The sequence below is a fragment of the Sminthopsis crassicaudata genome, chromosome 4 (assembly GCF_048593235.1).
Source record: "Sminthopsis crassicaudata isolate SCR6 chromosome 4, ASM4859323v1, whole genome shotgun sequence".
NCBI classification, from domain to species: Eukaryota; Metazoa; Chordata; class Mammalia; order Dasyuromorphia; family Dasyuridae; genus Sminthopsis; species Sminthopsis crassicaudata.
This window is the reverse complement of record NC_133620.1, coordinates 467,028,634-467,055,608: the sequence shown is the minus strand read 5'-3', so window position 1 is coordinate 467,055,608 and position 26,975 is coordinate 467,028,634. Positions and strand designations below refer to the sequence as shown.

The window sequence follows — 26,975 nt, the reverse complement described above, 5'->3', positions numbered from 1 at the left end:
TCTCACTGCTTTTGATCTCTGGATGCTAATTACTGTAGAGTAATGAATTCTGTGCACTGCAGGATAGGCGGATAGCCCACACTCCTTTGCACTCGTTGACACAGTCTGAGCGAGAAACGCTGGTGTTGCGTAAAAAATTCCTAGAGTACATGGGCCTCCGGCTCCGCAAGGCTGTCCTGGCCAAAGAAGATGAGTGGGATCGCAAACAGTTGCTGCTGTCCAAGAAGGGTGAGTGAAAACCAGAACAGGTTCTGAAAGCCTTGGGTCCTAGGGAACCATGCTGGGAAATTAGCACCCCGAGAGGCTGGACTGGAGGCAAGAGGATGTGGGGTCTGGCCATTCTTGGTGAGAAATTTCCCATCAGCAGCTAGGAGCGTGGACAGGAACTGGATACACATGTAATCAGGAAATGTTTAACAACATAAACACAAATACAGTAGAACCTAGATGAGGCTAATTTGTGGTTTTCTAAGTCAGCATGTCCCCGGCAGAGAGCTCATCTAAGGTTTGTGGCCCTCATTGCTATTCGAGTCTGACATCGTCCTCCAGACAAGTTCTAAGACTAGATATCGATGAGAAAGTGCTGTCCATTGAGAAAAGGCATGTCCTCCTCCAGCAAAAACCACAAACTCAGTCCTAATCTCCATCCCTTATTATATTCAACGTCAAAGTTTTACTCCGTCACCAGCAGTCAGGTTTCCATTGCATAATTAGTAGTTTGTCCATTTTGTAAAAATTCAGTATTTCATTAACAAATAACCATCAGTATGAGTTTTCCATTGAACAGAAAAGAGCATTCAGTGTGAAGTGGTGAAAGTCAGTTGTGCAGTTGATTTACTTTTTAAAGTTCGTGTTCTATTCTGCATTGTAGTCCCGTCCTTTCTATCTTTCTGGTCTTCTTGCACCTTACTCTCAAACAGGTGCTCTTGTACATGGGGTGGCTGGCCCCTCGGCTCTTCCATAAACAAGACCCTCCATCTCTGGCTCAGGGCATCCTCTCCGGCTGGTCCCCACCTCTAGGATGCTGCTCCTATTCTGCTCTGGCTGGCACCCCTCATCTCACTCCTTTTAAATCTTTCTTTCTTTCTTTCTTTCTTTCTTTCTTTTTTTTTTTTTTGAGGCTGGGGTTAAGTGACTTGCCCAGGGTCACACAGCTAGGAAGTGTGAAGTGTCTGAGACCAGATTTGAACTCGGGTCCTCCTGAGTTCAAGGCCGATGCTCTATCCACTGAGCCACCTAGCTGCTCCCTTCTTTTAAATCTTAAAAGGAAATCCTGCTTTCTCCAGGAAACCTGCTCCAGTTCTAGTGCTCTACCTGAATTATTTCCTATTTACCTTGTATATAGCTTGCTTTGCATATATTTGCTTGCCTGTTGTCTCCCCTATTAGGTTGAGGGTGGGGACATATTATATGATAGATCCATATTATGAATATATAAATGATGATATATTACAAATATACATGTATACATATGACATAGCTACATTATGATCACATAATACATATATGATGTGAGATATGTCATGAATACACATGTGCATATATTATAGGATATATCTACATTATGAATACATACATATTTTATGATAATTCCATGTTGTGAATAAATATTACAAATAGTATAGGATATTGTCTTATCACAAATATAATATATATATTTGCACATATTATGTGCTATACTCACATGATGAATATTTGTGCACATATCATATCACTTTATTGAATATATATACATATTGGTTTATCATATAAAATTATGACTATATGTACATGTATTGCATATTAATATAAATGCAAATGCACATATGGTCATATATTATACACCCATGTTATGAATATACGTGTTCTATATATCATGTCCATATTATAAGTATATATATGCACATGTGCACATATATTACGTGATATATCCACATATCCACTTGATTCTCCAAACCACTCTGGAGAGGCAAATGCTATTGTTATTGCCATTTTATTATTATTAATCTCATTTTCTAGGCAATGAAACAGGTTGAATTGGAGAAGGTTAAGTGACTTTTCAAGACAGGAGACAATGGCTTAGGAAGAGATGCTCTTAAGTAGAAATGTTCTCTCTCTTCTCTGATACTCTTCCACATACATGTATGACAACAGATATTATCCCCCACACACATGTATGACAACAGATTCTACTCTCCCACGTACATGTATGACAACAGATCTATTCTTCCACATACATGTATGACAACAGATATTATCCCCCACATACATGTATGACAACAGATCCTACTCTCCCACACACATGTATGATAACAGATTCTACTCTCCCACGTACATGTATGACAACATATATTATCCCCCACATACATGTATGACAACATATATTATCCCCCACATACATGTATGACAACAGATTCTACTCTCCCAAGTACATGTATGACAACAGATCCTACCCCCCAGTACATGCATGGCAACAGATCCTATTCCCCCATGTACATGTATGACAACAGATCCTACTCTCCCACATACATGCATGACAATAGATTCTACTCTCCCACATACATGTATGACAACAGATTGATTTATTTCACATTGCTATGTACAATTAATCCACCAAACATTTATTAAATGCTTACTGTATCCTAGCCACTGGGGATAGGAAGATAAATGAGCACCAGCAAATTCTGCCCTCAAGGAGTTTATAGTCCATTTGGGGGGGACACCTTGTATAGGAATATATACAAGGTTACTTGGGGGCAAAGGTGTTAGTATCAGAAGGGATCAGGAAGAGCTTTTCTATGGTACCCAATGGAAACTTAGGATTCTAAGGATAGATGAGAAAAAGGGTTTAATTCCAGATGTGGGAAATCATTCTTTTCATCTCTAATCCTTCAATATGGACCTCAGATAGGGTTGGAAGGATCTTCAGTCTTGTCTAATCCAGTAATCATCTAATCTAATCATTCTTCAGTAGGGGAAACTGAGGCCTAGGAAGGGTTAAGTGACCAAGTAGTCATTCTGTTTTTCATAAAGTTTCATTAAAATCTGTTATCAGAACTATTAAACTCTTAGGTTTTATCTTCTGGCTTCTCTATTCATCTCATTTAAACCATATTGATTTCATTTCCCTTCCCTCAAAATTCAATGTTGGCCCCCCTTTTTTCTACTACACTGTTACTACACTTTGAGGGTCTGGTTTCCACCAGCCAGAACCCCCAGGATTATCTGAGAGGATTTAGCTCCATCCCTAGGACCCCAGTTAGCTCTGAGCTCTGGAGCACCTGGCTGCCTCAGTGACTCACTGGCATGGTATATATATATAACTCAGCTTCTGCACCTTTTTCTGAGTCCCAGGCTGGCTCAGGCCCAGGTGAAGGCAGTAAATGTAGGAGGCACCAACCTGGCTGTCTGGTTATGGGATGGACTTTTCCCTGGCATTCTCTTTCTATCCGAGCTCCGTTGCAAAAGCCTCCCTCCCCATCTAGATCCAGAGCTTTTCCTAGTGGACTGGAATTCATTAATCCCAACGTCCGAGGGATGGCAGTTAGCTCCTGGCAGGGCCGTTCCACCCCCGGGAGGTCGGACTCATCCGGGGATGCTAAAACTGTACAGCAGGGAAGGCAGAGAGCTGGGAAAAGCTTCACAAGCCCATAATTAATCTGTAAACTGAAAGATGACATCTTCATGCCTTGGAATACATTTTCCTTCTTCAGCTTTCATGCTTGCTAAACAGAAATTGACTCCCAGGTGAAAAATACCCATTCCCAGAGAAACAGATGTCTTACCTTGGAAACCGAACTGCATAATAGAAGAAAAAAAAGATTACAAGGAATTAGAATAATAATGTCTCAGGCAGCTGTTAGGACCATCACAATCTAATTGGGCTCAGCTGCTCCTAAAAAATGAGCCTAATTCTTGCCTTGAAAAACCCAGCTGACCTTGGATTGATTACCTAATGATAATACTCAGGAGGTCTTTGGCTTCCTAGGCAATCCTAATTCTTTTATGCCTAACAGCTTGTTTCTGGGAGCCAGGGATTTGTTGTTGTCCCATCCCCTACAGGTCTTAAGTAACCCTTTGTTTTGTAATATCAAGTCCGGCCTTTCTAAGGTGGGGAGGGCCACCTGCCACTGGACACGTCGTTTGTCGCCTGTCAACGGCCTTCCAGAAACATGGCACCCACCACTCCCCCCACTGTTCTCCAGTTGGGTCTGTCCGGGCTGGGGCCCGGGGTCCTGGGAAGCTCATCTCATTCTGGATGGCTTCCTCTGTCCTGCTAAGACAGCATTCGCTTCTGCTGCCATGAGGCTGGATCCTGTTGGGCGTGTTCGCTCAAACCATTGAACCGTTCACGGCTCCCTCATTTTCTAGTAAGATTGATGTTTTGAATCCGTGTTGAGAAAGACTTTTGCTCTATTAATGGTTTTTCCAAAGGTCTAGTGAATAATATACCAAACACACGGATATTCCTATAGGAAGAGTACAGGAAGACATGTTTATCTTTGGTCCACTTCACTAATGCCTCATGTAACCTGGGCCTTCTCTACTTTAGGGAAATGACGCTGCAGGCGTAATTACTCCTACAATAGCAGCTCCATCCAAATAATAATAGCTTTATTAAGTTAAATCATATACAATTTGGTTCATTTCTCTAATTCACTCAGATTTTTCTGAATTGTTACCTAATCTACTAATCTACAAACTTCATATAACCTACAAGCTCTGTCCAAGTTGATGATAAAATGATAAATTAGATAGGACTAAGGACAGTTTTCTGAGTGTCCTACGCACCCTTCAAGGTGAAGAAACCTGTCAATCGTCAGCCTTTGGGCATGGTCACTGAACTCCCTGCCCGCTCGTCTCTGGCTCTCCTTTTTCAATTTTGTGTGGCCAGCATAGCCTGAGAGACTCCGTGAAGGTGCTGAAAGTTGGCAAATTATGTTCCTAGCATTTCTCTGCTCTGCTAGTTCAGTAACCCTGTCAGAAAAGGGCATTTGATTAGTCTGCCTCTTTGTTCAGGATGAAGTCGAGCTGGCTCCTGGTGATCCTCGCTTCCCTTTTTAAGGAATCAGGAACCATCCCTTGAATATGTCTGGGCTTTTGCCAGGAATCAAAGTCAGATTTCCCAGCCTCTCCTTTTGTTTTTGAAAACAGGGACAACATTTAGCCTTCTCCAGTCCTGCCTCTCCCCTCCTCCTTTGTCCATAATTGTCCCAGGATCACAGATGATGACTCATCAATTACCTCCCCCTCCCCTTCTTTCAATCCCTTGCCATGTAATTCATCTGCCTTAGTGATTTAATGCATCAGATGCAGCTGGGGGGGGGGGGAAGGCTGCGTCTTTCTGTGTCCTTGTTTTTCTTGTGCTTCAACTCCCTAATAATAATTTTTATTCTTTTAACCCTTCTGGTGATCATTCTTCTTAGCAGACAACAGAAGCAACATAAGAGCATAGACTCCTAAGTTGAGATCAAGAAGAAAATTCAGAAGCCATTTTTGGCGGATAGATCTAGAGCTGTCAGGGTCTTGGAAACTGAGTAACCGAGCCCCTCCCCCCCAGTCTTACACATGAGGAAGAGGAGGTTCAGGAAGCTGAAGTACTTTGCCTAAGGTCAGAGGCTACATTGGAAACCAGTGCTCCTTCCTTCTCATTTCTCTTCTGTTGTGGGCTGAGAAGATAATGGCGGAACTGGGAAGGTGGTGTCAACTGCCTAGCCTTCCCCCCCCCCAAAACAAAACAAAACAAATTGGTTTTGACTGTAGCAAGCAAGGAAATTATGGTAGAGATATGAGGCAGTTGGGATTAACTCCTCCTTTCCCACTGCCCTCCTCCTTTCTTCCATTATCTTTTTCCTCCCCGCTCTTCCTCTCTTTCCCTTCCTCTCTCCCCCTTTTTCTTCTCCTCGAATCCTATCTCTTTCCTTATTCCCCCTCTCCCCCTTCTCTTCTCTTTCTCTCTCCTCTCTTTTCCCCTTCCCTCCCTTCTCTTCCTTTTCCCCTTCTCTCTTTCTCTCTCCCACTTCCCTTTTTCCTCTTTCTCATCCTTCCTCCCTTTTCCCCTTTCCTTCCTCCCTTTTCCCCCTCCCTTTTCTTTCCTTTTTCTCCCCTCCTTTCTTCTCTTTCTCTTTTTCCCTCTCTGACTCCCCTCTTTCCCCTCTTCTTTTTCTTCTCCTCCCACTAGGGAGAACATTGGAACAGTCCTGCTTCTCCCTGCCTCCTGACAGCTTCCCTCCATACCCTTCCCAGACTTTTTCGGATGGATTTAGGAAAGGAAGGTCCTTTTTCATTAATGGAGAGGAGGGGACTTACTCCAGTCACCCAGGACTTGAACTCATGACCCAGAGTCTGTTCTTTCCGTGGCATCCTGGTACCTCCCCATTGCCCTTGGCATTCCAAACATGGATTTCTTCAGAGTTCTGCTTGTCCTCTGCCATCTCACAGAACCACCCCTCTCGTTTATATTTTTCCTCTCTTCCTTTTTTTCTCCATGTCTTAAAAAACTCTAAGGTGCCAGCCAAGCATTCCCCAAAGACTCTTACTTGAGTTCTCCCTGCATTTTCTTCCTTGTCATTGTTCAGGTTGGTGTCTACACAGGAGTCTTCTCGGTGCTTCTGACTTTGTCCAGTGTGCCTTCTCTCTGTTAATGGCTTCCTTATTCTCCTGTTTAAAGCTGGTGTAGACATATTTATTTACTTCTGGTCTCTCCCATTAGACTGTTGGCTCCTTGAGGGCAGGGAGAAACTTTGACACCCTGTGTGTGTGTGTGTTGTGTGTCCCTGTCCCCATTATTTAGCATAGTGCCTCGTACGTAGTCGATACTAAATAAATGTTTTATTTATTGATTGAACTACTGTGAGGAAGGCCTTATGTGAGGAAGGCTACAGCTCTGTTCTCAAGGAGAGTGAGATTTGATTTGATTATAATTTTTCTGTGTCTTAGCGGCAGAAGCACTGAAGAGGTATTGTTTTCTCTCAGGGAAGGAGCCTGAACTGGTAAACGAGAAAGGACCCTATTTGAAATTAGGAAGACAAGTTCAAATCCTACCTTCATACCTCTTAGGGTCACTCTTGGTCTTCAGCTGATTCAGCTATAAAATGAGGGAGCTGGGGGACATAATGATAAGGTGGAAGATGGTGGCCATAGCTTCCATTTATCTCATGCTATAGGTTTTGCAAACGGTTTTACAAAGATTGTCTCTAATCCCCACGGCAACCCCAAAAGGTAGGTGCTATTATGATCTATAATTTATAGATAAGGAAACTGCGGCTGAGTGACAGGTCCAGGGTTTATACAAATACAGAGTGCTGGAAGCGAGATTTGAACTTGGGCCTTCTTGATTCCAAGGGATGGACTATATCAACTAACTGTTTCGAATTCTGAAATCCTTTCAAGTCTGAGATTCTGAGATTTTATTAAAAAACCAAGGACCACCTTTGTGCCAGATCTGTGCTAAGTGCTGGATTCATTCATTCTATGGCTCAGAAAAATATGTGCAGGAAAAAATGTTAAATTACATTTACAAAAAAGTAATCCTAAAGTTTTGTGGTTATTTGAAAATGAAGGTGATATATAGAACCAAAAGTTATCAATTAAAAATCTTTTTTATTTATTTTTTATTTTTTTAAAGCAGTTACTAAAGATTTATGAGCTGTTTTGTAGAAATCATGAACATCTGTGTAATGTGCATAAAAACATCATTTCAGCTGATAGAATTCAGGGATAGATTGTTTGACCACTCCCCAAAATAGTATGGTCATCTGTACTTCTCTGATAGCTAATTTAGGTCTCTTCTTCTCCTTCCCTCTCCCCTACATTTTTCCCTTCCTTTCCCCCTCTCCCTTTCGTCCTCTCCCTTTCCCCCTCTCCCTTTCTCCCTCTCCCCTTTTCCCTCTCTTTCTCCTTTTCTCCCTCTCCCTTCCTTTCTCCCCGTCCCTTTCCTTTTCTCTCTCCACAGCTGAATTATCCTCTAGATCAAAGAAGAAGAGTGTCTTGCCTGTTAAAATACCAGAGGGAGAAATAAGGTAAGAAAAGAATCCTGAACTCTGGCTAATTGAGTCTACTTATTTAAATGAACACTGGCTCCCACTTTGGGGAGGACATTTTACCCTTCTTTGGGTCATCTCTACCTTTGGAGGTATGGTAAAGCCAATGGACAGTCTCTCAGAATGTTTATAAATGAAAAAAATACATAGGATTATTACAGAAATACTTTACATTGAAAACAAATTATAAAATATATTTTCTAATGTTTACAAAGCCTAGATTAAGGACTGTTTTCCTCAGGAGAATAACCACAAATCTAACAATTTTAGTTAAAATTTTTTCTTGTATTTTATTTAATCTTTAATATACAATGTTCTTGCTTTTACTTTTGACTTTCTGATTTCTTATTAATTTAATTGTCTGGGTATAAAACTCTGGATCTGGATGTTTAGGAGATACTATGATGCGATTTTGGAAGAATATTTTGACAAATTTGGAGTTGTTTGCTGAGAATTTCAAAGAAATAAAGAATCTCTTAATACATTCTGTCATGTTTAGTATCATAATTCTAGGGCTGGGACAGCTGGAAGAAGCCATCTAGTTTGATCCTTTGGTATTATAGATAAGCAGAAACTCAGTGAGGTGGTCAGGTGACTTTTTCAAGGTTATATTACCTAGGGAGTAACAGAGGTAGGATCTGAACTCGGATCTTCCGGTTCTGGAGCCAATGTCCTCCAGTGTGCCATACTAACCTCTACTGTTAGTGCTTGGTGGTTTTTGTTTGTTTTGGGTTCATTACCATTATTTTCAAAGAGAGGGGCATTATGGGGATATCTCGAATTAAAATTCAGCTGATATTGGGCATCATCTGTGGTTTGTTTGAGTCAGAAAAAATTTGCTGTGTCTGGTTTCTGCATCGTGTCTCTTGATGGAGGCTAGAATATAGAGTATTGAGAATAGAGTGCCATTGATGCAAATAATTAAAAGTTGTCCTAGGAGAGACTTCATCTTTAAAGGTAGCTTTGGAATAATAGTGACCTAGTCAGTATTTGTAAGGAAGACTGGAGAGCAGAATATATGGAGAATATCTGTCAGTAACTACTCATGGACAAAGGCAAAAGTGAGAGCAGAAAGGTAGGTGAATCGGTACTATGATAAAGGCTAACATTGAGGGCAATTCAATGAGAGTCTCAGACTCATTATATATAATTATTATTAACTTTGTGTTCCAAATTTTTCTCCCTACCTCCCATCCCCAAGATAGCGAGCAATCCCTGATACAGGTTGAATATATGCACTTCTTTTAAACGCGTTTCCATTTTTGTCATGTTGTACAAGAAAAATTAAATCAAAAGGGAAAAATCATGAGGAGAAAAAAAAAACCAGATGAAAACATCATGCTTCAATTCACATTCAGTCTTCATAGTTCTCTCTCTGTATGTGGATGGCACTTTCCATCTCGGTATTGGAATTGCCTTGTTGAAAAGAGCCATGTCTATAAAAGTTGATCCATCTCACAGTCTTCTTGTTACTGTGTGTGATGTTTTCTTGGTTCTGCTAACTTCACTTAGCCTTAGTTCATGTGAGTCTTTCCAGACTTCTGAAATCAGCCTGTTCATTATTTCTTATAGAACAGTAATATTCCATGACACTCGTATACCATTCATTAGCATTGAATATCTTTGTATTTTTTCCATAAAACTTGTTTCATAGCTGACCTTTAAAGCTGACTTAGTAGTATCATTCATACACACATGTAATTCATTTGTAATTCTTTTAAATGGTATTGTTCTTTTTTCTTCTTCTTCTTTTTTTTTTAATCACTTTCCCCCCTTCATTTTCCTGGATGATAGGAGTGCTGATGATTTTTCTGGGCGTATCTATTTTGGTCTAGTATTTTTGTTTTAATTCTCTTGGATTCTCAAAATAAAATTTTGAAAAATACTGAGAAGTAAGATATGTTGAACATGTACCAGAAAGCAGCAAGGGGCTAGGAGTGAACGCAGAGGAGGTATTGTATTTCTCTCTCTCTCTCTCTCTCTCCTCCAACGGACCAAAGACTTCTCTTATAGATACAAAAGGCTTGCTACCTTAGTAAATCTTTCCCTAAAGCTAATTAATTCTGGCTAGCTAATGGATAATTAGTTGAGAACACACCATATTTGGGAGGGTATAAGCAATAATACTAAAAAAAACCCCAAAACCCCAAAATCCTTCAACTGCTCATTGTTATCCCTATCTTAAAAGGCCGTCAATGCTTTCTGGTGAGTTAACCTGTCATTGTGAATGAAGTAGTAGTTCTGGAGATGGTACAACACATATAATGTTGAATTTTTAGTTTATTTAAATACTTGCTTTTATGTTAAGGGGAAAAGAAATTTTTCTGTTGTAATACTTAGTGTATATTCAAATAAAATTGGTTTGCATTTTATCATAGACTTAATCTTTTCATATAATCATTTGGATATAGTCATTAATTAGTTTTATAATGTGATTACATATTTCCCCATAATCGTGAAAAATCTTTTGGCTCCTGTCATAAATTTAATTTGATTATAATAAATACTCTTTGAATTTCATTTGTCAATATTTTATTGGATTTTTGTGGGGCTTTGCTATTCACTAATAATATTAGTCTGTAATTCTTTCTTTACCTTAGCCTTCATTTATTTGCAGATCAGAACAAAATTCGACTCTTAGAATTAAATAGACTAAAATGCTCCCTTTCTCTATTTTTGAAAACAGTTTATGTAGCATAGGGATTTAAAAATTATTTAATAGAATTCATACCCTCTGATTCTAGTATCTCCTTAAGTGATGATAGTGCTTTAAAGTTGTACTCATTCGCCTCTACCCCAGAAATTGCTTTTAGATTCTCTTTTAGTTATTTTGTCAACTTATATTTTTTTATGTTTTCTTTGATACTTAATGATTTCTTTTACCTTCTTAATTTGGTTTGCATGTAATTGTGGGAAATTATCTCAAATAATTTTCTTTAATCACTTTTTTTTTTTTTTTTTTTTTAGCAATTTGGTTTTCTTTTATTATTGCTTAAATTGGGTTTATTATTCTCCAGGTTTAATTGTATTGCCTTTGAAAAGAACTCTTTAAAAAGAATTCTATTATTTGTATTTAATTCTGTTAATTTTTCCTTTAATTTTCATCTCTTATGATTATTTTGACTGCATTAATGAGTTACTTTTTTATAACGGAAAGCCCAACTCATTAGTGATTTTCTGTTCCGTTATTATAAACATTCATAGAAATAAAGTTGCTTAAGATCTTCTTTACCTCTGAATGAGAGATAAGTGTTTGATTTTGGGTTATTGATGCTATTATATAGGTCAAAATCCAATCAATAGGCTTGAATAAATTCAGAATGCTGTATCCAAATTTGCCAATAAATGGCACTCTACTGAACATATGGGGCTATCAACCTTTCAGGAGATTGCAATACCACCTTTGGTCATTAGAGGATGCTCAAAGCCTGAACAAGTCTAAGTTGTTTTCCATTCTGAATGGCAATCCTCATTTTTTGTTCATTCCCTCCCATTAAAAGCTGCTCCCAGAATCCTAATTCAGAAGATGAACTATTAATATAAAATATTAATTAAATTCAATGAATTTAATTAAATTAAAAAATTAATTAAAATATAAAATGAAATAAATATACAATTAAAATGACTGCAATGATCTGGCTTTGGCCCCCACGTCTTGGAATAATTGAAAGCTGCATAGCCCTGTCTGTTTAACATTTCCATCAATGATTTATAGAAAGGCATCGGTTGCATGCTTATCAAATTTGCAGATAATACAAAGCTAGGAGAGACAGCTAACATACTGGGTGATATGCTCATTTCTCTTCCCTGCACCCATCAATTTAGATGGGCAACTAGTCATTCACTGCAGCTTTAAAGTGTATAGAATGAACATTTAAAAATAATGCACTAATTCTTCTCTACCTGTATGGAAAGAGCCACTGCTAACTACCTCCCTTTCACACTCTCTTTCCCTCCTGGATTGTCCTACAGAGAAAGCTCACAAGGCAGGAGGAAGTCAGCTTTCTCTCTCTCAAAAAAGGGAATACAATATGAACTACACTTCAGGCTCAGGACAGGCTGACGAATGGCAACATTTGGGATAATTCAGGAGCCTCTAGGTACCACTGAATATGGTTATCATATTCTATCCATGTGGTCCCCTGTTGGGACACTATTTGGGTCCCTGGTTGTTCACAGCTTCCTTGCTGCTGCTCCCCTCTCTATTCTTAAGTCCCAGGAGGAAGTAAAAGTACAGCCCCAAACCTTTTTATATCTTGCCTTTTCTTCAGATGGGTTAGAACGACTTTGGTCAAAGGTGTCTGGAATCTGGTATCCTTTCTGGTCTAAAAATTTCCCCATATCCAGGAAAAATTAAAATGTCAAAGAAAGAAAAATCCCCTCGGTTTATACCTGGACCACACACTTTTAAAATATGTAATGTTGTTGTTTTTAACTTAAATATTTTTAATCATTTAATTTGGTGTTTGACCCCCCCTCCCTTCCCCTTTATTCTTGGGATAATAATTTTAGTCTCCATTTAGACCACTATCTTGTGATCATATTTCCTTCAATGAATACTCCTATAATTGTGCTGTGGGTCTGTAAAAATAGTGCTTCAAATTTCTGGTTTTATACAATTGTTTATAAGCTCTTCTTACTCAAGACTGTGATTGATATTTTTGTGAATGCCTTACGTACATCTGAATAAAAAGTCAATTCTTTTCATCTATCAAATCTAGTTTTTGTTATTTCTATCTATAATTTCTTCCTTATAAATCTTCATATTTGATTTACTATCTTTTAAAAGTTGAATATTGAAGTCATCCTCTTTTTTTCTGTCTAGTGCTTTTTGAAATGCAGTTTACTTTTTCTTTGCAAATTTATTTGCTATTCTGTAAGATAGATAATGTTATTTAGTCATTTCAGTCCTGTCTGACTCTTCATGACCCAATCGGAGCTTTTTTCTTTTTTCTTTTTTTGGCAAAGGCACTGAAAACGTTTGCCATTTCCTTTTCTAACTCGCTTGAGGAAACTGAGGCAGCCAGGGTTGAGTTGCTTGCTCAGGGTCATACCACCAGTGGGTGTCAGACTAGATTCGAACTCTGGTCTTTCTGATTCTAGATCTGACACTCAATCTACATCTCTCTCTCTCTCTCTCTCTCTCTCTCTCTCTCTCTCTCTCTCTCTCTCTCTCTCTCTCTCTCTCTCTCTCTCTTTCCCTCACCCTCTGTCTCTCTCTCTCACGCACGCACACATACACACACACATATATATTTAATATTCACATATATTTGATGTCAAGTCAGTTTTCAGTCAGGATATAGTTGCCATGCTAATCTCTCCTATTTCCTAACTTGAATTCAGCTTTGTCTGAAATCATGACTTTAACTCTTGTTTTTTAGGGAGATGAATAATGTATTTCTTCTCCCCCACATCCTTCCCAGTCTCTTATTTTAAATCTGTATCTTTCTGCTTAAAAATTATATCTTCTGTAGGCAATGTATTTTTGTATCTTGTCCTTTTCTTTAAAAAATCTTATTAAAAAACTTTGCTCAGTATTACTAACTCAACTTGCTTAATGTCTGTTTGCATTTACATTATTTAACTTGAACATAAGTTGTCATAACGGCCTTAGCCATTGTCTCAAGGTCAACATTCAGTTTTTTGTCAGTTCATTCTCGTTTATTCGGCTCCCCAAACCAGCTACATGTCATGGAACCCTCGTTACATTGCATTAAGTAGCTGGTGCCTGGTGGGAGCAGGCAGGAACATGCCCGACTGTATACGATATTTTGTGCTTGGCTCAGGAATGATAAAAACAATGAAGAATACTCAATAAAACAGGAGCAGCAGCATGGTAAATGGCAGAGTACTGGGTATGGAGGCTCAGTGGCAGGATCAGTGGATTGAGTGGGAATTGGAGACTCCCTGTCTGACCCTTTGTGTGTGACCTTTGATCTTTCCCCTCTGGGCTTTAGTTGTTCATCATCCTTGAGAGCGGGGACAGATTTTTATTTATTTATTTTTTACTTTCTTTGTATCTTTAGTGCTTAGCACAGTGCCTGACGTGTGGGAGTTGCTTAATAAATGCTTATTAATGGACAAAGCTGGAGTTGGACTAGGTAGTTTCTGCTACCTTCTGGCTCTAGAGCTAAGTCGGTGTTCCTTGGTCCTAGTTTTGGCAGGGACTCCCAAATGTCACCAGCTTATCATTGAGACAGGGTCAAGCCCAGACATGGAACAGCAAGTGTGAGGTGGAAGAAGGCCTGGTTTTGAAGTAAGGGCATCTGGGTTCAGAGCAGCATCTGGAGCATGGGGACTGCCTGGATCCGGACAAGCTTTGGGGCACAGAACTACCAACACCATGGGCCCAACACTTAAACTTGGAGTCGGGAAGACCGAAATTTGAATCCTTCCCCAGACATTTAGATGCTATATCACTCCGGGGAAATTCCTTAATCTCATCCCTCTCATGGACTAGTTGTGAGGATAAAATGAAGTTAAACATGGGGAAAGTGCTTTATAAACCTTTAAAGCCCTAGCTAGACGTTCAGCATCATTATTAAATCATAGGATCATAGATGCTATGGATCTTTGTTGGGACTTGTAAAGGATGTCCTGTCATTTTATAGATGAGAAAATTAAGGCCCAGAGAGTGGATAAATGAGTTGCCCAAGATCACTTAGCTAGCAATTAGTGGCAAGAGATTGGATTCCTAGCCTCGCCTCTGACTCTCAACCCAGCATTCTTTCCTCTGCACAGTGCTGCCCCTGGGGCTTTATTAAATATTATTTGCTACTTTTGATTGTTGGGGAATTAGATTGATGATCTCTGGGGCCCCTCCCAGCCGGGGATCCCCAGATCTCTCTGATTCTTCCCTGCCTCTCCATTAAGCCTTTCAGTTAATTCCCTCGTGGTGGAGGAATCTGCCCCGTGCCCTCCAACCCTTCCGATCAAGCTTATCCCAAACCTCCTCTTCCCTTCCCACCCCATAGTTAGGTGATGGAAGCTGGTACATATGGAATCTGTGCCCAAGCCCCTTGGGACCCTTGAGAATCATAACAAACTCACCAGTGTTTTATTTGCTCTGATGAACATTGATAATAAATCCCTCTCAAGTTTCTGGCTCCTTGAGCCAATTTCAATATAGAAGACCCCTCCTGACTTATTCTTTTTTCCCCTTTTCTTTCCCTCCCCACCTCTTCTTTTTCCTTTCCTCTCCTCCCCTTTTCCTCCCATTTTTTTTTTTTACTAGAATGAGCTGTTGGCCAAGACTAATGGGGATTTTACTCATCTTCTATAATGATCCTAAGGATTTAGATGTTCAAAAATGGAGAATTAAGTACTTTATTTGCCTTAGAAAGAGCATTGTGAAATTTATAAAAGATATTCGAGCAGTCTTTGCCTCTACCAGACTGAAAACTATTGTTTAATTCCAAGTTAAGATAGTCTTTTGCAGAGATAGAAAAGGGAATTTGTTTTGGGGTCTGAATTATTTAAATTACTTTTCTTTGTAGTGTATTTCCATATTGTGTGCACACAAGTTTACCTTTTTATTTTTGTTGTAGATGATCAGTTGATTAAGTTGAGAAGAATTTATATATCCTTAGAAGCACAATATGGCTAAAAATAGAAATTCTACTTCCCAGACAGATATCTAATTTTGCCCAGAAGTCTAGCTAGTCTGTGACTTCTTGGGGACATTTTTACAAAAATGTTGCCCGTATGGGAAAGAGGCAGCCCGTTGCATTTAGGAACAGCATTAAACCTAAATCTGATTCTTCATAACTTCTAGTCATTATTGCTGATTCTGTCCACTGAGAACAAATGTTCATTTATTCACTTGTGTCTTCTCTTTGTCATCTTATTTAAGGTTTTCTTGGCAGAGATAGTGGAGTGGTTTGCCATTCCCCTCTCCAGTTCATTTTTACAGATGAGGAAACTGAGGCAATAAGGTTAAATGACATGCTCCAGGTCACAGATCTAGTGCCTGAGGTCAGATTTGAACTCAGTTAAGATGAATCATCTTCCTGAATTCAGATCTGGCCGTCTGTGCATTTTAGTACTATCAAGTGGCCCTGGACCCATACTTGCCTCATCCAAAGAGGCAGCCATTTTTCAGCTTTAGAAAATTTAGGATGGGGATTATTCATTTTCTGGTTATTTTATATAACAAGAAATCTCCTATATTTTGGTTTTTACATGGTAATTCATTAATGATGTTTATAATTTCTCCCTCAGATAGATTGCTTGTTTCTTATTTCTGTCAGTTTGGATTTTACAGTTTTCAACTGGGCAGCCAGGTGGTGAAGTGGATAATAAACATGGCAGCCCTGGAGTAAGGAGAACCTGAATTCAAACCTAGCCTCAGATGCTGTATGACAAATCACTTACTCCCGTTTGCCTCAGTTTCCTCATCTGTAAAATGAGCTGGAGAAGGAAATGGCAAATCACACCAGTATCTTTGCCAAAAAAAACTCCAAATGGGGTCACAAAGGTCAGACATGACTAATTGACCAAATAACAAAAAAATTTCAATCATTTCTCTATATTCTCAATCTTGTTTATCTATATCTGATAGATTTATGCCTGTAATTTTTCTCTGATTTCACTATGATCTCCCTTTTCTCAGTTTTGATTTTGTTCATTTAAATATTTTTGCATTATTAAGAATTAATTTTGTTAATAGTGGTTGCTATAATTATTAGAGATCATTTTTAATGATAGTATTGATTTGTGAATCTAGTAGAGACTTTTACCTAAGACAGTTGTGTTAAACTTATTCAGTTCATTTTCTATTTTACCAGTTTCTCATATTTTGATTTCTTGTCTATGCTTGCTTTTAGTGTACTTGTCCCCCTTCTAATGTCTTTAACTGAAAACAACTCTTCAATTTTCTTTTTATCTCTCTTTAACATAAATATTCAGAGACATAAACTTGTCTCTGAGTATTGCTTTGTCTGAATTCCCTTAAATATTGATAATAATCTATTTATAGTTTCAGAATCTTTAACAACATTTCCTCTTATTTCTACAAAGTGTTTTTTGACCCATTTCCTCAAAATATCTTTTTTTTGTCTCCATTTAAATATATTTTTCTGTTGATTAATATTTCATTGCATTGTGGTTTATAATTTGTGTTTATTTGGACCTGGGATTTCATCAGCATGAGAGCTCCCTCTCTCAATGCAGGCTGGTTATTATTTTGTTAATAAAATCATACTTGCTCAGAACCATTGAGAAGTTAGGTGACTTTCCCATTGTTGACGTAGAAAGAAGCAAGACTTTTGAGCATTTAGCCTCAGAGCTCAACCTTCCAGACATTCTGCAGTGCTGTCCTGGAGTCTATAAACAGAGTATTAAAATTTTTCCACTTCTGAATTTATTTGTAACTTCATTTTCCAGTTTTTGTCATTGTTCCATATGCACTAAAAACAAACAAAAAATCCAAACCCCAAACTATACTCTTCCCATTAAATGACCTACATCTTTCTATCACATCTAACTTCATTACTTTCTTCATTTGTAATTCATTACTTGCTTATCTTTTTGTTTGATTTATCACGTTCTATTAGTGAGGCATTAAAATCTCCCATTATTATTGGTTTTCTTTCTAATTTCTTTGGCAGTTCAATTAACTTTTCCTTTATAAATTTAGTTGCTATGCCATTTGGTGTGTAGATATTTGAACACTGTTCTTTGCTAATTTTCAGTGGTACATTTAAGCCTAATATGATTCAATTTTTCTAAATGTTTTCTCATTTGGATTTATTTTTGTGGAGTCTTACTCAAATTCTAAATTTTCTAATATTAGCTGAAGCATTACAAACTTTAGATCATCCTTTAAAGTTATTAGGTAATGAGTCTGAAGCATGGGATGAGGGATAGGGGACTGAGATCAGAGTCAAGAAATCTTTGGTTTCTTCCATGGACATATCCTAACTAAGTAGGAATGCCTGGGAAGCACAGCTAGAGTGCCAGGAGTAAAGTCAGGAAGACTTGGCTTCTTGAATCAAAACCTGGCCTCAGACACTTTTAGCTGGGTGACCCTGGGCAAGTCACTTAACTTTGTTTGCCTCAGTTTCCTCATCTGTAAAATGAACTGGAGAAAAAAATCACTCTAGTATCTCTGCCAAGAAAATGAGGTCTTCAAAACTCTTAGACTGTGTTAGAAAACACTCAACAACAAATGTAATTCAGCCTTTCGGTGCTCCAGGCAATTCTCTGAGACTGGAAATTGAAGAGCATGAGCCTATATGCTTTGAGACAGTTTCAGACTGGAAGCTCCTAGATCCAGTAAGGGAGAAAAGAAAAAGCAATAGATCCTTTCAACATTAGGTGTCTTTCATGTAGGAAATATGGATTGTGTATTTTAATCCATTCAAAACTACTTTTCATTTTTATAGAGTAATTCAATTAATTTGTGCCCTGTGACCTTAGGAACTGTGGGATTACATGGACCTGCATTTATAATGGGAGGGGGGGAAGGAGAGGAAGTGGACAGCTGGCCCTGATGGGGGTAAGCTGGGGGGTAAATTCTCTTGCCGTAGCTTATTCATTCCCCAATCCAATTTCCTCCATGAAAATCTCTAATAACAAGAACAACATCAAATCTCTCTTTTTTTGTAAATATATTTTATTTCATTAACTCTTTCCAACTACATGTGAAAAAATGTTTTCATTTTTCTCAATAGTATTTTATTTTTCCAATTACATGTAAAGTTAGTTTTCAGCATTTGCTTTGTAAGATTTTGAATTCCAATTCTCCCCCCCTTCCTTTCCCTTCCCGGAGACAGCAAGCAATAGGTTATACTTGCACAATAATTTTAAACATATTTCCATATTTGTCATGAACAACAAATCTTTTTAAAAAACCCCAAAACTTAGGCATAATTCATGGCTAAAATTTGCCCTAAAGTGGGTAATTGAGTCCTCTTCCAACAAAGGTACTCATTGTTCAATATAAATATTAAATATGAGACACTTTTTATTTCCTCTGACAGCAATTACATTAGCTACGTGGAAATCAGCCCATACGAACAAATAAAATAAATATGTGATATTCCAAAAGCCCCATTGCCCTCACTATGCCCCTTCCAAGAGGGGTCGCTACCTGTTGGGGGACTGTTGAATAATTATTACTCACCTCTGACTTGCCCCATGTGAACTCTGATTATCATGGATCACTGCAAGGTTCAGAATTGCTGATCCCTCCCCAATGACTTTAGTTCTTTAGCTGGAGGATAATCATGGTGGTTTTTTGTTTTTTTTTTATTTTACTACCCACAAGGAATTAGGGAGGCATGTCTTTCCATCAGAGATGACTGAGACAAATGTCCTATAACCCCATCAAGTTTCTTGGAAGACTCCTTAAATTAGATAGAGGACCTCATGGTTACGTCTACTATGCATTAAAGGTTATTATTATAAAATTTGGCATCTTTTGCCGTACTTTAAAAACAATAATTGGCTTGTCAGAAACAGTCTTTATTTTACTAATAGTAATCCTTAACTCAGACACAAACACTAACATGGTTCTTATACATTTTATTATTTTCTGATTTTCATCAACATTTTACTCTTTTCCCTACTCATTCTTTGTGACATTAAAAATAAACTTATTCCTCTCCTTTCTCATTTTTTTTTGTTATTTTCAAACCCATTTGTTAGGTTTTCTTGGTAACCAAAACAACATTACTTTTATTTTTAATCTCTGGTATGGTGAATGCATTGATATTTTGACTATTTTATCCATGTTGTAAAATATTTATTGATTTAAATTCCTGACTTGGTGATTACTCATATTCTGGTTAGTTTGACACAGGGAAAGACACTTGATATTTTCTCTCTTTCCACAATAGATTTTCAAAATTATTTGTATTTTAAAAGAATTTCTTTTGTTTCTGAAAAGAAAACTTGGCTTTGTTGAATACTTGGCTGAGGTTTTAAGAAAATCCTCTCTGACGCTATTATAAGCTTTGAGGATGACCATCCCAACTCTCACTCTCATAGATGAGTCAGGTTCTCTAGAGCAGGGCTTCTTCAATCTTATCCATTTGCCAGCCCTTTTTACATTATTAAATTTTTCCCTATCTGCACTGATCTCCAGATATCACTTTCCCCCCCTTCTGCATGGCCACGGTATCTTTTTTTCAATTAGGTAATTATGAGTTCATTTGTTTGCTTTTTCTGTTGTTTCAATCAATCTATCCTTCAGTAAAACAATCCTAGTTTTCAGTAACCTACTGCTTTGTTTAATCTCCATGGCTGTTTTAAAACTACTGCATTTCATGGTACAATGGTTAGAATTCTGGATTTGTAGTTAGAAAGCTTCTTACTTTCAGTGTAACACTGGACAAGTCATTGAGTCTTCTTATCCTTGTATAGTGGAGGAGTTGGATTTTGAGGGAGGATCCTTTCTAGCTCTATAATTCTGTCATCACTTTGACTTGAGATCTTTTAGAAGGTATCATTTCCTTCCAGATTCAACTTGAACAGCTTCTTTAATGTGTAGTCTTTGATTTTCCTTCTAACTGCCATCGTCCCCTCTTCCAAAATTATCATATTTATTTTGTACATATCTTTCATGTGTCTCTTCTGATAGAATGTAAAACTTTTGAGGATGAAGAATTTTATTTTTGTTTTATTTCTTCAGTGTCCAGAACACAATTGGCATTTAATAAGTGCTTGGTGATTGGGGTGGGGCGCTAACTAAGAACAGTTACTCAGTCGGGAAGCTATTGATGCCAGCCTAATTTTTCTTTGAAAAATAATATTTTTCTTTCCATGTCCTCATAAATTGCAGGAGATATGGTAATAGTGACGGATACCATATTGTGAATTCTTGTTAAATAATTCATTACCTAATTGTGGAGCCATCTTGACATTCCCTATGAAAATAAATGAGATCTCCCATCAGTTCCTCAGTTGATGTGTATCTATCTCTCTGTGTACATATGCACATAGACACATTTTAGAATATGTTTATTTTTTATTATTAAAGCTTTTTATTTTCAAAACATATGCATGGATAATTTTTCATCATTGATCCTTGCACAGCCTTGTGTTTCAGATTTTCTCCTCCTTCCCCCTACCCCCTCTCCTAGATGGCAAGCAATCCAGTATATGTTATGCATGTTAAAATATATGCTAAATCCAATATATGCAAACAGAAAATGTTTATTTTAAAGTTTGTCTTCCTGATGCTTTTTGTTTTAATTACTACTTCCTCCACATTTCAGTGAGTCAACCCTCTTTTGTGAACAAGAGAAACAACAAAGCAAGAACATTTGGTACAGTGACTGCTCCTGATAGCGTATACAGTATTCTGTCCTATTGGGTCTCCACCCCTCAATCTTGAGGGTAATCTTTTCTGAGACCTGTGTCAGTTTTTCAATTGTTCAGCTTTTTATTTCTTTTTTGCTGAGGCATTTGGGGTTAAGTGACTTGCCCAGGGTCACACAGCCAGGATGTATCAAGTTGTCTAGTTTTTTACAAGTATGTTGCTATGGTTGCCATGCCAGTTTGTGTTGCTTAATTCTCGCTGTATCAGTTCCTCTGGCTCTCTGAATTTCTCATGTGGTCATTTTTTAGTGCCTTCAAATCTGTTTCATTCACATGAGGAACAGCACGACATAATGGATAGTCAGGAAGTCTTGGTTCTTGTCCATGCTCTGACCCATGCAGCCTCAGTGATGTTTATCAAGTCAATGGCCCTCTTGGGACCTCACACAAATCTCTCTTAGATGGGGTTGCAGAGGAGATGTTGACCTGCTCACATGGGAATGTCCTCAGCCAATGAAATTGCAAATCTGGGCCATATATGAATATTGGCTGGGTTGGTCTGGACTTGTGGTTTAGTGTAAGGACTGCCTCTCCCAGTGTAGATCCCAGCCATTTTTGCTTCATCATGTGCTTACACACTGTGGTGAGATAAAGGATATACCTTGGAATAAGGAAGTCGAGCCCTCTGTTTCTGGCTCCCTCAGCTTTACTTTAGTGCCAAATGTCCTTAACTCCTTTTCCTTTTTCTTTTTTAAAAACAGAACTAAAAACCTTCAGTTTCTTCATGTGCCCTTGTCACATGAGAGAGAAGGTAAGAGAACCAGTTACTGATGAAAAGAGGAATGAGGCTGGGACATTGTACTTTTAGCCTAATGCTGGCCTCGGATCCCTATTCTTCCATTTTCTTTTAGTGTTTTGTGCTAAGATCAAAGTATTGAGAAGCCTGATTCCCTGATCTCTGGGCTCCTAGAGGACTGAAGATGAAATATATAGTTATTAAAAAAATTCTCTGCCTTGCCCTCTTCATCTGTCAAAATCCTGCCCTTTGATTCATTCATTTGATGAACATTAAGCTCTCTCAAAATGTAGGACATTGGAAATAAAAATATAAAACTAAACCAGTCTCTGCCCTTAAAGAGCTGACATTCTAAAGAGATCAGGGCCACATATTTAGCAGGTTAGCAATTTTGGGGGCATAATTCTATTTTGCTTTCCAGAATGGTTGGATCAATTCACAACTCTGCCTCAATTTTTTTATCTGTAAAATGATCCGGGAAAGGAAATCACAAGCTACTTCAATATCTTTTCAAAGAAAGAAAATAGCTTTGTCGACATGACTGAAAAATAACTGAACGCCACACCAACAGGTCATTGTTTTGTCTGGTTTTCCACAGACCTTCCAATGTTGATCATTTTCATTTTTTGGGGGGGGGGGTCAGCTTTGACTTGATTTATTCTTTTTTTTTCCCCTGAGGCTGGGGTTATGTGACTTGCCCAGGGTCACACAGCTAGAGACATGTTTATTCTTGATGAAGCTCTGGTAACTCTTTGTAACGACCACTTTCCCATCTCTTCATATACCAATCATCTCTTTAAGGTTCTTTTCTGGAATTTCCCCAGGAATTGAAGTCAAGTTCATTAGACAAGTCTGCAGACTTGGTTCTCTCTTTCTTTTTGAAAATTAGGACATTTACAGTTTTTTAATGATCTTTTAGATATTTACTAGTAATGGCTTAGCATGCTAGTCTTCCAATTCTTTTAGGACCCAAGGATGCAAGATACTTTCTTCCTGCCTTTCTACTTGTCTTAGGTATCAACTCCCTGATAGTCATTTTTTTTTGTTCTGCTGTTTCATGTCAATTTTATCTGCACAGAAAACAAAAACAAAATAAAAATTGAGCCTTTTCTCACTGTCAGTTACCATCATTCTAGCCATCCTAAGCAAAAATCTCAAGCCTTCCCTGATCTTTTTCTCCCCTGCCAATATAGCTAAAAAAAAACTCCAAATAAGCCTTATTTGAGATTGTTTTTAGCTTTCCTTGCCAGTCTCAGCTCATTCTGAGATTTAGAACTCCTTGCACTAGTTTTATAGAACCATATCTTGTTCTCATATTCATTTTGAGTTACCTGGATTTGCTTCCATTTTCTGTATATTTCTTTAAGAAATTTAAATTGGTTGGTGAATTCCCTGTACATGCACATTGAGTTTCTTTAGACAAATCCCATTTTTCTTCCTTAGTGGATTATTTTCCTTTGTGTGTTCAGTATTTCATTGTGAGCATCACCTATCCTTCCTGTGCTGACTTGCTCTGTAGCATTTTATTCCATGAGATCCTACTTATCTTTCTTTTAAACCCTTTGAAATCGCCTGTCCTAAAATCTTGGCTGCATTTCAGACTATTCCCAGGTTTCTTTTTCTCGTCTAGAGTGGGTGATGACTTCCATTAGGATTCCTATCATTTCTATCCCAGTAATCAATTACTTCCTGTTAGTGAGAATTATATCTAGAATTAATTATTTCCCGGTGTCCCTTGTCCTACCTTTGGAAAAACGAATTCATCACTAAGGCTCTAAAATTTGCTAGCTACTCTACTTTTTGCAGAGGGAGAGCTCCAGTGGATGTTTGGATAATTGTAATCCCTTGTCACTACCAAATTAAATCATGTCCCTGAGCCAAGATTGTAATTTGTTTTCCCAACTTCTCATCAATTTCCTTGTTCTGTCCAAGTGGTCTATAGTCTAGTCCAGTGACATATATACTGTGCAAAACTGTATTCTATCTACTTTGTATACTACAAAGATACTTTGCAACAAGATCATTAAGTCTCAAGAAGTAGCTTTAAGGTTTGAAAAATGCTTTCCATACTATGCAGAAATTGTGTCTACTTTGTATACTACAAAGATACTTTGCAACAAGGTAATTTAGTCTCAAGGAGTAGCTTTAAGGTTTGCAAAATGTTTTCCATACTATGAAGAAACTATATTTACTTTGTATACTACAAAGATACTTTGCAACAAGGTCATTTAGTTTTAGGGACTAGCTTTAAGGTTTGAAAAATGCTTTCCATACTGTGCAGAAACTATATTTACTTTGTATACTATAAAGATACTTTGCAGCAAGGTAATTTAGTCTCAAGGACTAGCTTTAAGGTTTGCAAAATGTTTTCCATACTATGAAGAAACCATATTTACTTTGTATACTGCAAAGATACTTTGCAACACGGTAATTTAGTTTCAAGGACTAATTTTAAGGTTTGAAAAATGCTTTCCATACTGTGCAAAAACTATCTACTTTGTATATTACAAAGATACTTTGCAACAAGGTCACTTAGTTTTAGGGACTAGCTTTAAGGTTTGAAAAATGCTTTCCATACTGTGCAGAAACTATATTTACTTTGTATACTATAAAGATACTTTGCAGCAAGGTAATTTAGTCTCAAGGACTAGCTTTAAGGTTTGCAAAATGTTTTCCATACTATGAAGAAACCATATTTACTTTGTATACTGCAAAGATACTTTGCAACACGGTAATTTAGTTTCAAGGACTAATTTTAAGGTTTGAAAAATGCTTTCCATACTGTGCAAAAACTATCTACTTTGTATATTACAAAGATACTTTGCAACAAGGTCACTTAGTTTTAGGGACTAGCTTTAAGGTTTGAAAAATGCTTTCCATACTATGAAGAAACTATATCTACTTTGTATACTACAAAGATACTTTGCAACAAGGTCATTTAATTTCAGGGACTAGCTTTAAGGTTTGCAAAATGCTTTCCATACTATGAAGAAACTATACCTACTTTGTATACTACAAAGATACTTTGCAACAAGGTCATTTAATTTCAGGGACTAGCTTTAAGGTTTGCAAAATGCTTTCCATACTATGAAGAAACTATACCTACTTTGTATACTACAAAGATACTTTGCAACAAGATCATTTAATCTCAGGGACTAGCTTTAAGGTTTGCAAAATGCTTTCCATACTATGAAGAAACTATACCTACTTTGTATACTACAAAGATACTTTGCAACAAGATCATTTAATCTCAGGGACTAACTTTAAGGTTTGTGCAAAAACTATCTACTTTGTATACTACAAAGCTACTTTGCAACAAGGTTGTTTAGTCTCAAGGACTAGCTTTAAGATTTGCAAAATGCTTTCTATGAAGAAACTATATTTACTTTGTATACTATAAAGATACTTTGCAGCAAGGTCATTTAGTCTCTAGGGCAAGCTTGAAGGTTTGCAAAATGTTTTCCATATATTATCTCATTTGATCCTCCTAACAACCTTGAGAGGTGGTAAGTCTATGTCCCATTTAACAATTGAAGAAACTGAGTAATAAGGTAAAAAGTCTCTGGCAGAATTTGAACTCGGAACCTCTCAGCATCAAGTCTGGCTGCTGCTCAAGTTCTTGCCAGTCCCACAAGAGGGCACCGAGAAGCTCCTTTGGCCATGGTATCAGGGCAATGATATTTATTGGCCTCAGTGTCCACTCTGGCTTCACTCAAGTGTCCCCAAACAAACCTTCTGAGTTATCTCTGTCCACTTTTCTTTTCTGGGTCCATCTGGGGTGATGCTGTTGCCGTGATGTCTATTTTTGGCCACAGAGATCTCAGGACTTTTTTCTTTCCCAGAACAGTGCTAGCAGATGAATCTTAAAGAAAAAACAAAGCCGTTGCTTACTGCGCTGGCTGACGGAGGATCAATTGATTTCCCATATTTTATTCTGTTTGGGGTTGTTTGTTTTTATGCGTTTCTATAGTTTTGCTTTATCTGTTCTGACACTAGGATATTAACAGCTGTACTGAAGTCACTTGGCATGCAGTTAAGTGTGAAGGGAAAAAACCCAACAATAACCCTCGCCAAGCACAGATAGGTTTATAATGTCCTCTCTTCATCATATAACCTTTTCTCAAGTCTGAAAATAAAAATGAAACACTCACAGCTCAAGCCTCCAAAGCTGGGGAAACTGAAATCTGGGGTCAAAGCTCGATATGTTTTAGATCTGAAAGCCTATCCCTGGGGTTCAAGTTTCACTTCTACCATTAACAAGATGAAGGATGATGGGTAAATCATTTAATCTCCCAGGAAGTGGCTTCTTAATTTGTAAAATGTAGGAGGAAGTCTAGGCTTTCTTGCCTCTGGGAATCCTAACTCTATGATCTAGATGGTTATTATGTTGTGGCCTGGACCTTGATTATATTTGTATAGGAAACTCCCTGTCCCAATGTTGATCAATAGCTTTTTGGATGCTCATTCTTGTGGAGTGGCCTGAGGCATTGGGAGGTTCAGTGTTGGACCCGAGTCCCACAGATAATATCTGTCAGAGGTTGTTGTTTGTCCTTTGTTCTGGAAGAAGGCCGTGAAGTGCAAGTGAATTGGATTGAAGTGAGGGAAAGCTGGACGAGGTCACCTGCCTCACTTTCCCCTCCAGAGCCATCTGGGTAAAGTGGCCAGAGATAGGTCAGGATGACTGGACAGGACTCTGGATGGAAAGGAAAACCTTGACTTTTTAAAGCTAAGATCTTCAAAAGATCTCAGTGATTCGAATCCAGATCTTTCTGGTCCCAGACCTCTACCCTATAGACCACCTTTTCAATATTTCAACTTACTGTCTTAAGTTTTCTTGTTTGGAGTTTTTATCTTAGTGGCTTCTATACTATGTGGTCAAATCAATCCAATTA

At 37.9% G+C, this 26,975-nt stretch overlaps 1 protein-coding gene across 6 annotated transcripts in view; it reads left to right on the top strand.

The window, feature by feature from the left end:
* ANKMY1 (ankyrin repeat and MYND domain containing 1) overlaps positions 1-26,975 on the top strand; it is a 123,297-nt gene that overhangs the window by 76,969 nt on the left and 19,353 nt on the right. For all 6 annotated transcript variants that reach the window (XM_074264175.1, XM_074264172.1, XM_074264170.1 and 3 more), the window contains 2 exons: positions 63-228; positions 7,934-8,000. In XM_074264175.1, coding sequence (XP_074120276.1) covers positions 63-228; positions 7,934-8,000 — 233 coding nt within the window. The remainder of the gene's footprint in view (positions 1-62; positions 229-7,933; positions 8,001-26,975) is intronic.